The 13120-nt window shown below is 38.8% G+C and overlaps 1 protein-coding gene across 2 annotated transcripts; it reads right to left on the bottom strand.

The window, feature by feature from the left end:
- Positions 1-8045: 8045 nt before the first annotated feature.
- LOC309479969 (uncharacterized protein) lies at positions 8046-12728 on the bottom strand. 2 transcript variants are annotated; one of them, XM_082144289.1, is made up of 11 exons: positions 12423-12728; positions 11893-11998; positions 11515-11740; positions 11115-11391; positions 10796-10973; positions 10595-10671; positions 10252-10432; positions 9783-10031; positions 9451-9622; positions 9276-9357; positions 8046-9000 (listed from the first exon to the last, which is right to left on the bottom strand). In XM_082144289.1, exons 1-11 carry the CDS (start codon positions 12705-12707, stop codon positions 8923-8925), a joined length of 1911 nt encoding a protein of 636 aa, XP_082000415.1. In that variant the 5' UTR covers positions 12708-12728; the 3' UTR covers positions 8046-8922. The 2 variants fall into 2 exon arrangements, with proteins under 2 accessions (XP_082000415.1, XP_082000414.1); XM_082144288.1 differs by having other exon boundaries at positions 8048-9000; positions 9209-9357.
- Positions 12729-13120: the final 392 nt, after the last annotated feature.

Genomic DNA, 13120 nt, shown 5'->3' with positions numbered 1-13120 from the left:
AATGAAAAGTCCCAAATTAAGTCAATAAATTAATCATTGTTCAAATTTACATCAGTAACCTCAGGGAGACAAGAAACTTTACTTCCAGCTAAATTATTCCCAAGGATAAGAGAGATTCCTTTCAGTGGTAACTATTTACATTCTGATATTGTGACTGGTTTAGTTAAAATAGCAGTACCTACTCAGTTACCACTGAAAGGAATCTTTTTATCCTTGGGAATAATTTAGCTGGAAGTAAAGTTTCTTGTCTCCCGAGGTTACTGATGTACCTTGTGTGTCAGAAAATGATGTGTTAACTCAGGAATTTCCAAGTGTATTCCATTCCTGTGTTGTGACTCGAGTTCAAGCTTGCAAGTGTGAAAATGACATCGATCTCTCCAACTCGTTCATGAGTTCAGATTCCCCAGATATCAAGGATACAGCTGTGGAGGTTTGTTCAGAGAATTTGAGCTTTGGATCTATATTTGACTTTCCTTTTGACAGAAAACAGTTAATTGAGGCACAAAATACTGATGATACTTTGACTTCATGTATTTCTGCTGTGATTGACAAGTCTGAACTACCAGATCATGCAGTTGCTTATTTTTTAGATGAAGGTGCTCATGCGTAAACGGAGTCCTGAGAACTTGAATTCTGAGTTCTGTATTTCAGGAAGTCCTTGCAAAATCCTACAGAGACTATGTACTGAGTGTGGCTCATGACCATGAACTTTCTGGTTATCTAGGTATTAAGAAAACCAACAATAATCAACTGAAAAAAAAAAATGTCTGGCCTGAAATGAAGTCCACTGTGTGTCGGTATTGTCGTTCTTGCCGTGCTTGTCAAGTTGCTGGAAAACCGAATGAGGTTATTTCACCAGCACGCTTAAAGCCTATTCCAGTGATGAATGAACCGTTTGAGAATTGTTTCAATTGTGAAAGCAACCGTTTCAATTGTGAAAGCCACTGTGAAATTATCTACAACATTTGGTCTGCCCAAGTTTATTCAGTCTGATCAAGGATCTAATGTCATGTCTATAGTATTCCGTAAGGTAATGAAAGAGCTGAACATTCAACATTGCATATCTAGTACTTATCATCCACAGTCTCAAGGGGTGCTCGAAAGGTTTCATCAGACCCTTAAAACCATGATCAGAACTTACTGTCTCCAACATAAGAAAGACTGAGATGAAGAGATTCCTCTTCTGTTGTTTGCGGTTCACAATACGATACAAGAATCACTTGTATTCAGTCCAGCTGAATTCCTTTTTTAATTCAAAATTACCATTAAAGTAATGGTGCAAGAAAAATTACTTTCTGAAAATCTCTCGGTTACCCCTTCTAAGAATGAGCTAGATCATGTGAGTTAATTTCGTGAATGTTTACATTGAGTGTGGCAACTAGCACAGCAGTCCCTATAGCAAACTCCCAGTCCTGTGTGAAAGGCAAATATGACCAAAAAATCTGTTCAACGCTCGTTCAAGGTTGGTGATCAAGTTCTTGTATTAATGCCTTTGCCTGGATCGAATCTCCAAGCAAAGTTTACAGGGCCGTATGTGATTGAAGAAAGGTTAAGTGATACTGACTATGTAGTGCAAACTCCTGAAAGAAAGCGAAAGACTCGTATATGCCACATAAACATGCTTAAACTGTATGTCTCTCGTCCTAACTCTAAAGATTCTGCCAATTCTCCAGTGTCTACTCCTGCTGCTGTAACTTCTGTGGATGTGGTTCCTTCTGAATATTCTCCCTGCATGGATGATCTTCATTTAGGAAGTGCTTGTCTTTCTGGTGCTCGTTTGCAGAACTCTGAAACTCTTGTAAGTCTCAATTCTAAACTCTCACATTTATCTAGATCGTCTCAAAATTTACTTGTACAGTTAATTGACAAATATTCCGCACTTTTCTCAGATGTACCTACTGTGACTAATGTGTTAAAACATGACATTGATGTTGGTGATCATCGTCCCGTTAAGCAGAACGCTTATTGTTAATCCTGTAAAGCATGAGCTACTGAAACAAGAAACCCAGTGGCGAGCAGGACGAGGCAGAGGGCCGTCAGAGAACAGCGCAAGGCCAGTGGTGGGATTACTGATGAGCGACGCCTGTGCGACGCACCGGTCTCGTATCTCTGACGGAGGAGCGGAAGCATAAAAGAAGGAGCGACGACAGTGAAGGACAAGAGAGGCCAGGCCTGGATTTATGTTGTGTTTTATGTTTTATTATATGTGACTATATCTGCTGTCTTTTACTTTCGTTTTATATTTGTTTTATTTATTCACTTCAGAAGAGTCCGCACACTCCACAAAAGACGAAGAAACGTCAAAAAGCGAGATAACTTCAAGTGCTTTTACTGAGAAAAAAAAAGTTTGGTATTGAGTAAGGTGTGACTTTCATGTGACTGAAACGTTTGCCCTTTTTTCTTTTTTTTCTCAGTAAAAGCACTTGAAGTTATCTCGCTTTTTGACGTTTCTTCGTCTTTTGTGGAGTGTGCGGACTCTTTTGAAGTGCATATATCATTGGATTATTTTGTCTACGCACCTCATGTGGACTAGTTTGAAGGCGCGGTGAGTTCCTGGCTACTCTTCTTTATTTATTTATTAAAATGTGTGTTAAAGGGATAGTTCACTTTGAAATTAAATTTTGGTATGTTTTAGCTTACCTCAAGGGCATCCAAGATGTAGGTGTCTTTTTTTCCGCAGTAGTTTCAATTTTGATATTTTTAGGTCAAACCGTTCTTGTCTGTCAGTCATATAATGCAGGTCTATGGTCACTATTTCAAAGAGCATGCACAGTGAAGTCCAAATTGAACAATTCCCCATTGTAAGTACACATTGATGGCCTAAGACACGAAACGAGCGGTTTGTGTGAGAAAACGAACAGTATTTATATCGTTTTTACCTCTTGTACACATCCGAGATCACGTCCGGCGCTTTCCGGCGATTGCGCAGACTAAAAGCCAGAACGCGCGCACACGTCACACACCAGGAAGCGCGCGCGCCCTCAGATCACTTGGACGTGGTTTTGTAGAGGTAAAAACGATATAAATACTGTTCGTTTTCTCACACAAACCGCTCGTTTCGTGTCTTAGGCCATCAATGTGTACTTACGATGGGGAATTGTTTAATTTGGACTTCACTGTGCATGCTCTTTGAGATAGTGACCATAGACCTGCATTATATGATTGACAGACAAGAACGGTTTGACCTAAAAATATCAATATTGAAACTACTGCGGAAAAAAAGACACCTACATCTTGGATGCCATTGAGGTAAGCTAAAACATACCAAAATTTTATTTCAAAGTGAACTATCCTTTTAACGTTCGCCGGTTCCCGCCTCCTCCTTCCCATAACAACGAAACTGTGTTACACCCAGTATCTCATTGAAAATGGTTTGGCTGTGCCAAGCTCTAGTCCATGGTGTTCCCCATGTTTGTTGGTTCCAAAATCTGAAGGAACATCACATTTTTGCAGTGATTACCGGAAGATCAGTCAGTTAAGTAAATCAGATTCCTACCCTCTTCCCAGAATGGAGGATTGTATTGATCGCAATGGAAGCGCTAAGTTTGTGACTAAATTGGACTTGCTTAAAGGGTCGTAAAGCTGGTGCCGCTTACAGAGCGTTCCTCTGAGATCTCACCTTTTGCCACACCAGACGCCTTTCTGCAATATAACGCCCTTGCTTTTGGCCTCAAAAACGCTCCAGCCACCTTCCAATGTTTAATGGATCTAGTCTTCGCCATTGTGAAAAATTCTGAGTCTTTCATGTTGCACCCTTTCCCCTAGATGGGGCGTAACAAACGTTGTTGCTGTTTGCTTTAACATAAGCTGTAAAGACCTAACTGGAGCGTTAAAAGGCATTTAATTACCTTGTGCACAATGTGCAAGACATTTAATGATGTAATCATGGGTCATAGCTCATATTAACCATTTCCTGTAATATTTTTTTCACAGGTTTTCCAAATGTTGGGGAACTGGTGGTTTGTGAGTTGAAACTAATTATATTTATATATAAATGATATTATATATAAGTAATTTTAAAATAAAAACAATTCAAATAAAACACTTACTGAAAAAAATCTATATTTCATCTATTTACTTAGGAGCGGTTCCAAAAGAAAGTGTAGCGCTTAGTGTTGCTGAGAGAGAGAAAGAAAGAAACTCGATTGCCTCCTGGAGGAGAAAGGAAGAATGACGAGGCTGAGCTGTGCTTTTCCTTTGCCGCACTAATAGCCATATTACCATATATAGCCATATTAACTAAGTATTATACGAAGAAGCCAATTTCTACCTTTTGTCCACTGTACCTTTCAAGAAAGGGTTTTCCACAACCACCTGGAACTTCGTCGAAGCCAGTCATGGCAAGGGGGCACCAGATGGGATAGGCGGAACACTTAAAATAACTGCAGACAATTTAGTTAGGCATGGACAAGATTTGCCCGATGCAGAATCCCTCTTTTACCATTTGAAACATTCTGGATCAGTGGTATGACTGTTTTATGTTGGAGAAGAGGATGTTGATGCCTGGGTATGATGGAAGAAGTGCAAACACTGAGCACCATAAAGGGAACGATGAAAATTCATCAAGTGGTGAGCACTGAACCCAGCTGTCTAAAATACAGAGACATAAGTTGTTTCTGCCAGGTTGAAAAGGGTGTGTATGATTGCCCATGTTATGCACTCCAAGAGGCATCTCTTTGCATGAAAAAAATGGAAAATCTTACAACAACTGAACAATTGTCATCTGATTGTTCACTTCGTCCAGAGGTCATAGAGAGTAAACACATTGGACAGTGGTGTGTTCTTAATTACGATGAACAGCCATACCCTGGTATCATTCAGGAAGTGGAGAACCACAACATCAAAATCAAATGTATGCACAGGAACGGCATAAACAAGTTTTTTTTGGCCAAGCCCCAGAGATGACATAAATTGGTACAGTGATGATCAGGGGCCTCATGTATCAATCTTGCGTACGCACAAAAACTTTGCGTACACCAGCTTTCACGCTCACGGTCGGATGTACTAACAGTGAAATGAACGCGAGAATGTGCGTTCCTCCACGCCAATTTCATGTCTGGCGTACGTACATTTCTCATTGTTTTTGTCCGTTGGCGACTCTTACAGGCAATGAAGTGAAGTTGCAAACATTACACAACGAATTGTTCTACAACTCTATCGCACCACCACCTGTGGGAAGCATTGCTATTAATTTACAATTTATAAAATAATTGACATATGTTGTCACACGAGCCTTATGGGAATATTTTATCAATTATGCAATTAAGCAGAGGTGGAAGTAACGAATTACAACTACTCACGTTACTGTAATTAAGTAGTTTTTTTGGGTACTTGTACTTTTTTGAGTATATTTTTTAATCTGTAATTTTACTTGTACTCAAGTACAGATTAAGATAAGTAATCTACTTCGCTACTTGTAAAATCACATTTCGTTACTGAGTACAATTTGAATTGATATTCAAATCTTTGAATGGCATTTCGGTAGCCAATAAAAATATTCGATCGTAAACGGACCAATAAAACCCCTGATATTTGGACTGAATGAAAGCCGCCGCAGTCGCAGCAGGTTTTGAAGAGCTGATCATGAAGGAGGCGAGGAGCTCAGAGTGATTAATGGCTGGACTGAAAGTTTGGAACAACAAACTACATAGTAGTATTGTCAAAATATCTATATTTTACCAGCTGCGCGTTCTCATTCTCTCATCTCAACGACAGCGAGTTTGACACACCCGCCTCCTCTCAGCGCGGGATTGCAGGTAACGTTAGGCCTATTACGCATAATTTTATTAATACCTGCAAGTTTCTATGGCATATTTTAATGGCAAATGTCACGAACAATATTATAACGCGAGGGCACATTCATGTAATCGCAGAAAACTGGACGCGAGCTCTCAAATATACGAACGAACTGGACTCAGATATTGAGTGTGCGCTCTCGGACTGTGTGTCATATCATGTGCAATCGCGAATCTCTCCAAGTGGTTCTCACTGCAGACTCAAATGACGTCCAGCTCCAATCTCTCCATGCTCTTGAATTAAACGCTGTCAAAAGTTATGAAAAATCTAGTCTTTTTGCAAATTAAATTCAGTTTGAATTGAAATCAAGCTTCCTTGTGCTGTGTGTGAGCTATTGCAACAGTTCACGTTACCCTATTGTAAAGACAAATACACTGAGTGAGTAAATATTAGATTATTGTAATGGTTATTGATCAATGTTTAAATATGTAAACAAAAGCCTAAATTAAAATCTCACCTTATAAAGTGGACGTGTCTCTTTAGAAGACTTGAATTAAACTTTTCCATTCAAATAGATTACTGTTACAATGAGTGTTGTGCTTTTCAATGCTTGAAAATAATGATTGCCTTGACAAAATGGATGGACAAAAATTTAGATATTAAAATATTTAGTATGTAGTAGTTTTCCCGATGGTATTAAAAATTATAGGCTAGGCCTACTGAATATTGACATATTTCAAGGTGTCATATTGAAGTTAGAAATTCCAGTATCCACTAAATGTCCTTTGACAATAAGGTAAAAACGTGTTAAAAGTAGCTATTTTCTACATAAATCTATGATTTTGTTGAATATTTTTATTGGTAATGCATTAACTATCGCCAGCTAAAAAGTAATTAGTAACTAGTACTCTGAGTAGTTTTTGAGAAGAGTAATTTGTACTTTTACTTAATTACTTTTTTGACACCAGTACTTTTACTTGTAATTGAGTATTATTTCAGCAATGTAACGGTACTTGTACTTGAGTACAAATTTTCAGTACTCTTTCCACCTCTGCAATTAAGTAAGAACATATAAAAGCATATGCAAATTGATACAACCCTTAGTCTATAAATAAAATAAAATAATATCAAATATAATATAATATTAATACAAATATTAAATATTAAATATTAATTAATATAAAATATAATATAAAATAATATATATATATATATTATATATATATATATATATATATATATATGTATAATATATAATATAATATATATATATATATATAATAGCATGGAAGACTGCTATGACCGCCACGTATACTTTGAGTGTGGAGGGGGTCCGGCCCGTGTCCATCAGCTCTTGCAGAAAGGAAAGTACTGATGGTACATCACATGAATAAGGGTCAAGGTCCCGAGCTGCACACCAGCCGGTGAACGCTGACCATTTAAGAGCGTAGAGGCGTCTGGTTGACGGCGCTCTAGCCTCGGTGATAGTGTTTAGGACCTTTTCCTGGTAGGTTCCCGGATACCCATTGAGGGGCCATACATGAAGGGCCCAAGTCGGGACGAAGGTGCACAAATGGTTCTGTTCACCTGCGTGAGGAGATCCTTCCTACAGGCCATGGAGCTGTCTCTATCAGCTGCGCCAACTCGGGAAATCATGTCTGGGTTTTCACTGATGCAACCAAGGATAAGCTGTCTTCGTGCTCCTCCTCTGATCCCCCGAACGAGACGAGGCCAGCCGCTTCGAGGGAGGGGCGCTGGTCCATCTTCGTGAACAGGACAGGCGGCGAATCTCTCTCTGGAGAGAGCGAGGCACGCGGGGACGGGGCCGGCTCCTCTTCAAGGAGAATCAGCGAAGACGTGTTGATCGCTGAAGGAGATTAAAGGGGTCATATAATGCCCTTTTTGTACAAGTTAATATGATTCTTTAGGGTCTAAATGAAAAGTTTGTAATATACTTTAATTAAAAATTCTCATTAGTATTGTAAGAAACCGCTAATTTTACCTGGTCAAAAATAGCTCTGTTTTCAGCACGCCATTTAAGTGCATGTGTCTGTAAATGATAATGAGCTTTGCTCACCCCGCTCCTCTGTTCTGTGGGGCGTTTTGACACAACACACGTGGAGTGTTGCAATGACAACAGTTGAGGGTATATTTTGGAGAAAGAACGACAGCGGGAGTCTCTGAGGACACATCTGTGCAACCGTATCAATTTGAACCGGAGTCGGACCCGGAACAAGATGACGGCCCCGAAGAAGTTCGACAAGTTTTGTTTTAAGAAAACATTCAAGTACATCTATAGTATTGTAACTACATTAATAGTCCTGTTCCAGTTGCTACTGGAATATATGCTGCAGGGCGATACCACAGGTACAGTACTTTTCCTAAATTGTATTGCTATTATGCAATCATCTTGCAAAAATCTCAGGGCAGTTACCATATTCATAATTTGTAGATTTTAAGAAGATTACAGCAGCTGGAAAATCCACCTCAATGTATGGTTGATCATCCAGGCCTGGAACCTGTTTGTTTAAATCTGTTCTCGCTTCAGAATGCATTAAACATCTACCGAGCAGACTATGGGCCTTTAGGTTTAAGGGGAATGGAAGGGTAAGTTGTGTTTTGATTCATTTCAGTCATAATTTTCTATTGTAACATAAGCGACTGCAGTGCAAAGCATAAAGTTCACTATGGGTAACTGATCAACTGTAGTGTAATTTTTTATATCCACATAACATACCATTCAGCATGAAATACCAAATAATGAATAGACACAAAACTGTTTGGACTAACATTTATTGACAGAAATACTGTTTTACTGAATTCCACAGAAGTTATTAACAAAACAAAAAAAGCAGTAACAGCAAATATAATTGTCAAAAAACAAACAGCAATAAATAAATGAAATGATGACATTAAATAACATAAAATTTTCGCAACAAAAAAAATGGTTGAATTTTGGCATACAGAATTTTCGTCAGCTGGTGTTGGGGCATTCTGGGCTGGAGAATCAGGGATGTGCTGCCCTCCTGTGTGGTGCGATGAATAAGAGCAGAGTTCCCTAATGCTCATGGACAATATATAGTGTTCAGACCTGCCATTGATTAAACCTAGACACGTAGCTGTCGATCACTTCCTGTTTGTCTGGTTTGTCAAACTGGGATGTGAGATCCTCGGGTATGGAGATCTTCAGGATATCGTCCATATAAGGGGTTGGGTCCACAACAACGTTCTCAAAGATAAGTTCCAACAGGTTGTCCACATACTCTGTACAAATAAAAATAATAATTTGTTGTTATTTTCAGTTTACTCTGAAGTTGTGTTGCTCACTTAGTGTTGTGGCTACATGGTTTTGTATATAAAATTGTCTATAAGGTGTCTTGTTTAAAAAAATAAAAATGCATGTTCAGCTTCTGATATTATGTCTGTACATACAACGACTATTTTGCATTTAAATAAAAGTTATTACACTCACGGAAGGTTGGTTCTACTTTCACTGGCTTTGCAAAGTATTGTACTTTCTTATATTTTGGGAAAACCACCTTAAATAGTGGCTCTCCAGCTGCTGTTGTGGCTTGGGGACGCCCAGTATTCTCATTAAAATGTAGGGCTGCCAGGTAGAGTCTATAGAGAAGAAATAATGATTAAACATTACTTAAGTCACACTTGCGTGTTTGAAAATGTGTATACACTCCTTTCCCAATTATACCGAGTTACCTGCATAACATTCCCAGGAAAGAAAAGACAACATTCTTTGGTGCAAAGTGCAGAATTACGTTGTGGAACGCCTCCAGTGATGAGGTCTGATGGTGAGGGCTCAGTTTTTCAACATCCTTCAGAATCCTCTTGTTTCTGAGGATCTTCTCTAATCGAGAGAAGGCAGTTGTTCCTGGTGGGAAAGTGGAACTTATTAAACTTTATATTTAAAAACAAGTAAATAAAATAAATAAAAATAAACTTACATAATTTAATAAAAAAAAAAAAAAAAAAAGTCTGTCGTATGCACATAGACACTTGTTATATTGACTCTGCTAATAGGGTAAACACACCTGCTCTCAACCACTTGCTCTGGTCCGTTGTATTGCGTTGCGGATGCAAACACTGTGGGAAAACGGGATCATCATGTGTGTGCATGTCTTGGATATGATTAAGAATTGATGTCCACTTTGCCACTCGCTCTGGCCCTGATGAAGAAGAAGCCGCTGTCCAATATATGTGGTTTTTTATACTGCGATACCACTTCTGCAGTTTTTCACTGTCTTTGTTCTGAGCAATCCTCAGCAGTTTCTTTGATACTCCTAATAATATAAACAAACTTTAATTCAGCCATGCAGAAAGATACAGTGTGTTTATTGAACACAATATAATAAAAAGGAAGTTCTGGTCAAAGGTATGGTTTTGATTCATAATGTTTTGTAATAAAATTGTACTGATCTATTTAAAAAATAACCAGTCTGAGAGACTATGACAGTCGTTAGGCACATAAACAACACATACTCAGACAGGAGGAGCTAATACCTTTTTCGATGTGCCATACATCGTAATACTGTGTGATGTTGGCCTCCCGCAGGTATTTTTGTATTTGAGGGTGCCGGTCTGTAACAATGCTGTCAAAAGTCACACCGTGTGCCCTCAAGAGATCAAGGCTCCTCCTCAGACCCTCTTTCTCCATGTTGTTGCTCCCTCCAACTTCATTACGCTGATTACAAAATAAAGGGCATACATGACAGTTGTTGTCAATGCCTGTTATGTTAGCGAATAGCTACACAGTAAAAAATCCCTGTGCCTTTTTTTCTGTACATTTGCTTTGTTACATTGCATATGCATTACATCTTGTATAAGTCTGTAATGTTAGACTCACCTGAACTAGTTGCAGATCAATAATAGTGCTGGTCCTTAGGTCCATCACTGAGTAACTTCCAAACTTGGCTGAATGACCTTTACGTAAAAAATGTATGTTTACTTTGTAATACATTCTGTATTTATTATTTATTATTATTACTCTGTATGTTTTGCTTTCACAGTAATATGTAAACAGAGACAGTTGTTCAGCATTTAGTACCTGGTGAATCTGCCCTCATGTCTCCGCCCAGGACAATGTTCTGCTGCTGTCTGAGCTGCTGCAATATGCCATCCTGTGCTGTCTTCCAGCTATGTACAATTGCAGGCTGTATGTACCTCCGGGCATGAATTCGAAAGGTGGTGTAGTGGATCATTTTCAGTTTCATTGCCTGGAATATCTAAGGTCAGAAAAGAGGATTCCTTCATTTAGCATGACTTCAGGGACAGTATGTTCATCTATTTATGTTCAGGGTTGATCTTTGTGATATTACTTGCAATAGTAAATTATAGGCTAGACAGTAAAATCCTCACCAACCTACCTGTTTAACTTTGAAGAAAGAGGCACCATTGGCATACAGTGCAACAGAAAGCTGGAGGTTCCCTGCAGGAGTGCTTTGTATAATTGGCTGACTATTCCATTTTCTGAAGAAGTCACAGTGTGGGCAGCGTTGTTCCACAGAGAGGAATGTGCCAAATACTTTTCTCTGTACATTGGTAACACGCTGACACACAGGGCACTGCTCAAAGAGCTGCAGCAGACAGTTTTCATAAACAATGTAAGTCGCGGTCTTGTGAACCGGCTTTGAAGACTCAAATCTATTAGAATAATAAAGAGTTAATTAAATAATTTCCAAATTCCACTTAACATAAAAAAATAATACTAATAATACAATCGAACTGATTACAAACATTTAACAAAAAAATTGTCTTGTCACTAACTTCACATCTGTTGGCTCAGTCAAGGTTAAGACAGAGTCAGCTGGATCATATGTGGAATCCATAGGCTCTTCCACATTCATACTTGAGCTGGCTCCAGAAGGGTCCTCCTCTTCCTCCTCTAGCTCCAAGCGAGATCTCTTATTTGGCCTCTTTATTGGTGTTAATGATAGCAGTGGTATTGACTGGCCAACACCAATATCTGGGTATAACATAGTTGTCTGTGTGCCTGTTACATAATAGTTGACATTTTAATACCGTGGAGTAATTTAAAATTTAAAAAATTATATATATTTTTTTTTTATTATTATTATTATTACTGACAATACCACAAAAACTGAATATATGACTTCACACTATATAAGATCTGGATCAGCAAACCTGTGCTTTTGTATTGTGGAAGTAAAGTTTTCATTGAGAGCTGGGTGCCAACTGTGCACAGTTTCTTTTGGCTGGCCACATGTTGCACCATGTCAGATGTGCTTGCCTATACAAAAGCAAATAAGTGATCAGATAACATAACTTATTCCACCGTAATATTGAAAAACATCAGTTAGAGTATTTATAGTCTTAAATCATATGCATTGGCAGGATGTAAACAGTATTTTGCAGGTATTGTGTTACCATTCATCTTCATGCAGTTATAACTGTTTTTTTACATTACTTCTTAATCAGTAACAGACACCGTTATAAACCATCTACAAAAGTAAGCTTAGTGTAGTGTTACCACTTTAACTTTTACACCTGCGTACACAGTTTGTAATAACACAATACCATAACGCGTTGTTCATTATAAACGTGGGATTATGAATTATATTGAGAACGTCGTACATAGAAAACATGCCGTCATCGTGAAGCGTGCAAGCGATTAGCAAAGATTAAAATAAAGGTTAATAAAATGTTACACTCACTTCTTCTGGAGGTGCAGCAGGAACACGAATAGTTGGTACCGATCCTTTTTTCAGGAGCAGCTTCTTAGCAAAACCAGCTTTATACTGACCCAAGTTTATAAAGCAGTCTGGTGAGAAATGATTCGCGCAAACATGAAAGTATTGACGTTGTTCGTGGGGAATATTCCCTTCGAAAACAAAACTCAGCCACTGCTTCCTCAGCGCTTCGGGTTTAGGAACATCAAAATGACTGCTGTGTTCCTTATTACACCCAAGAACAGAACACCACAATCGCTTAGACGCCATTCTGCTCCAGAATATAAACAATGGCGGACTATGATGACAGCTCGGGAGGGAGGGGCGTCCGACTGCGTGACGACACACGGTCAGACGGGGAGATTTGAGACGGGGGAGATTTTTAAAAAAAAACACTGGATGGATTTTTATCATTATATGATGCTTGTGTACAGGCACTGCCAACACACATTTCAGTACAATCAACTTGTAAAAGTGCATGATGTACCATTATAAATCTGATTCCTAATGCGAAATGGGCAGCTAATATAGGGCTTGTTCGACTTCATGCAGCTCTGCGCAGAACGATCGGCGGCTGACTTGAAGCAGTGCATGCCGGTTAGAAATTTTGTCCGACTTGATACAGCGCCGACGCCACGTGACTGTGACGTATGGCATCAAAGTACCGCGAGAGCGTTTCGAGA

The sequence above is a fragment of the Leuciscus leuciscus genome (assembly GCF_965113295.1).
Source record: "Leuciscus leuciscus genome assembly, chromosome: 17".
NCBI classification, from domain to species: domain Eukaryota; kingdom Metazoa; phylum Chordata; class Actinopteri; order Cypriniformes; family Leuciscidae; genus Leuciscus; species Leuciscus leuciscus.
This window is presented reverse-complemented; position numbering and strand designations above follow the sequence as displayed.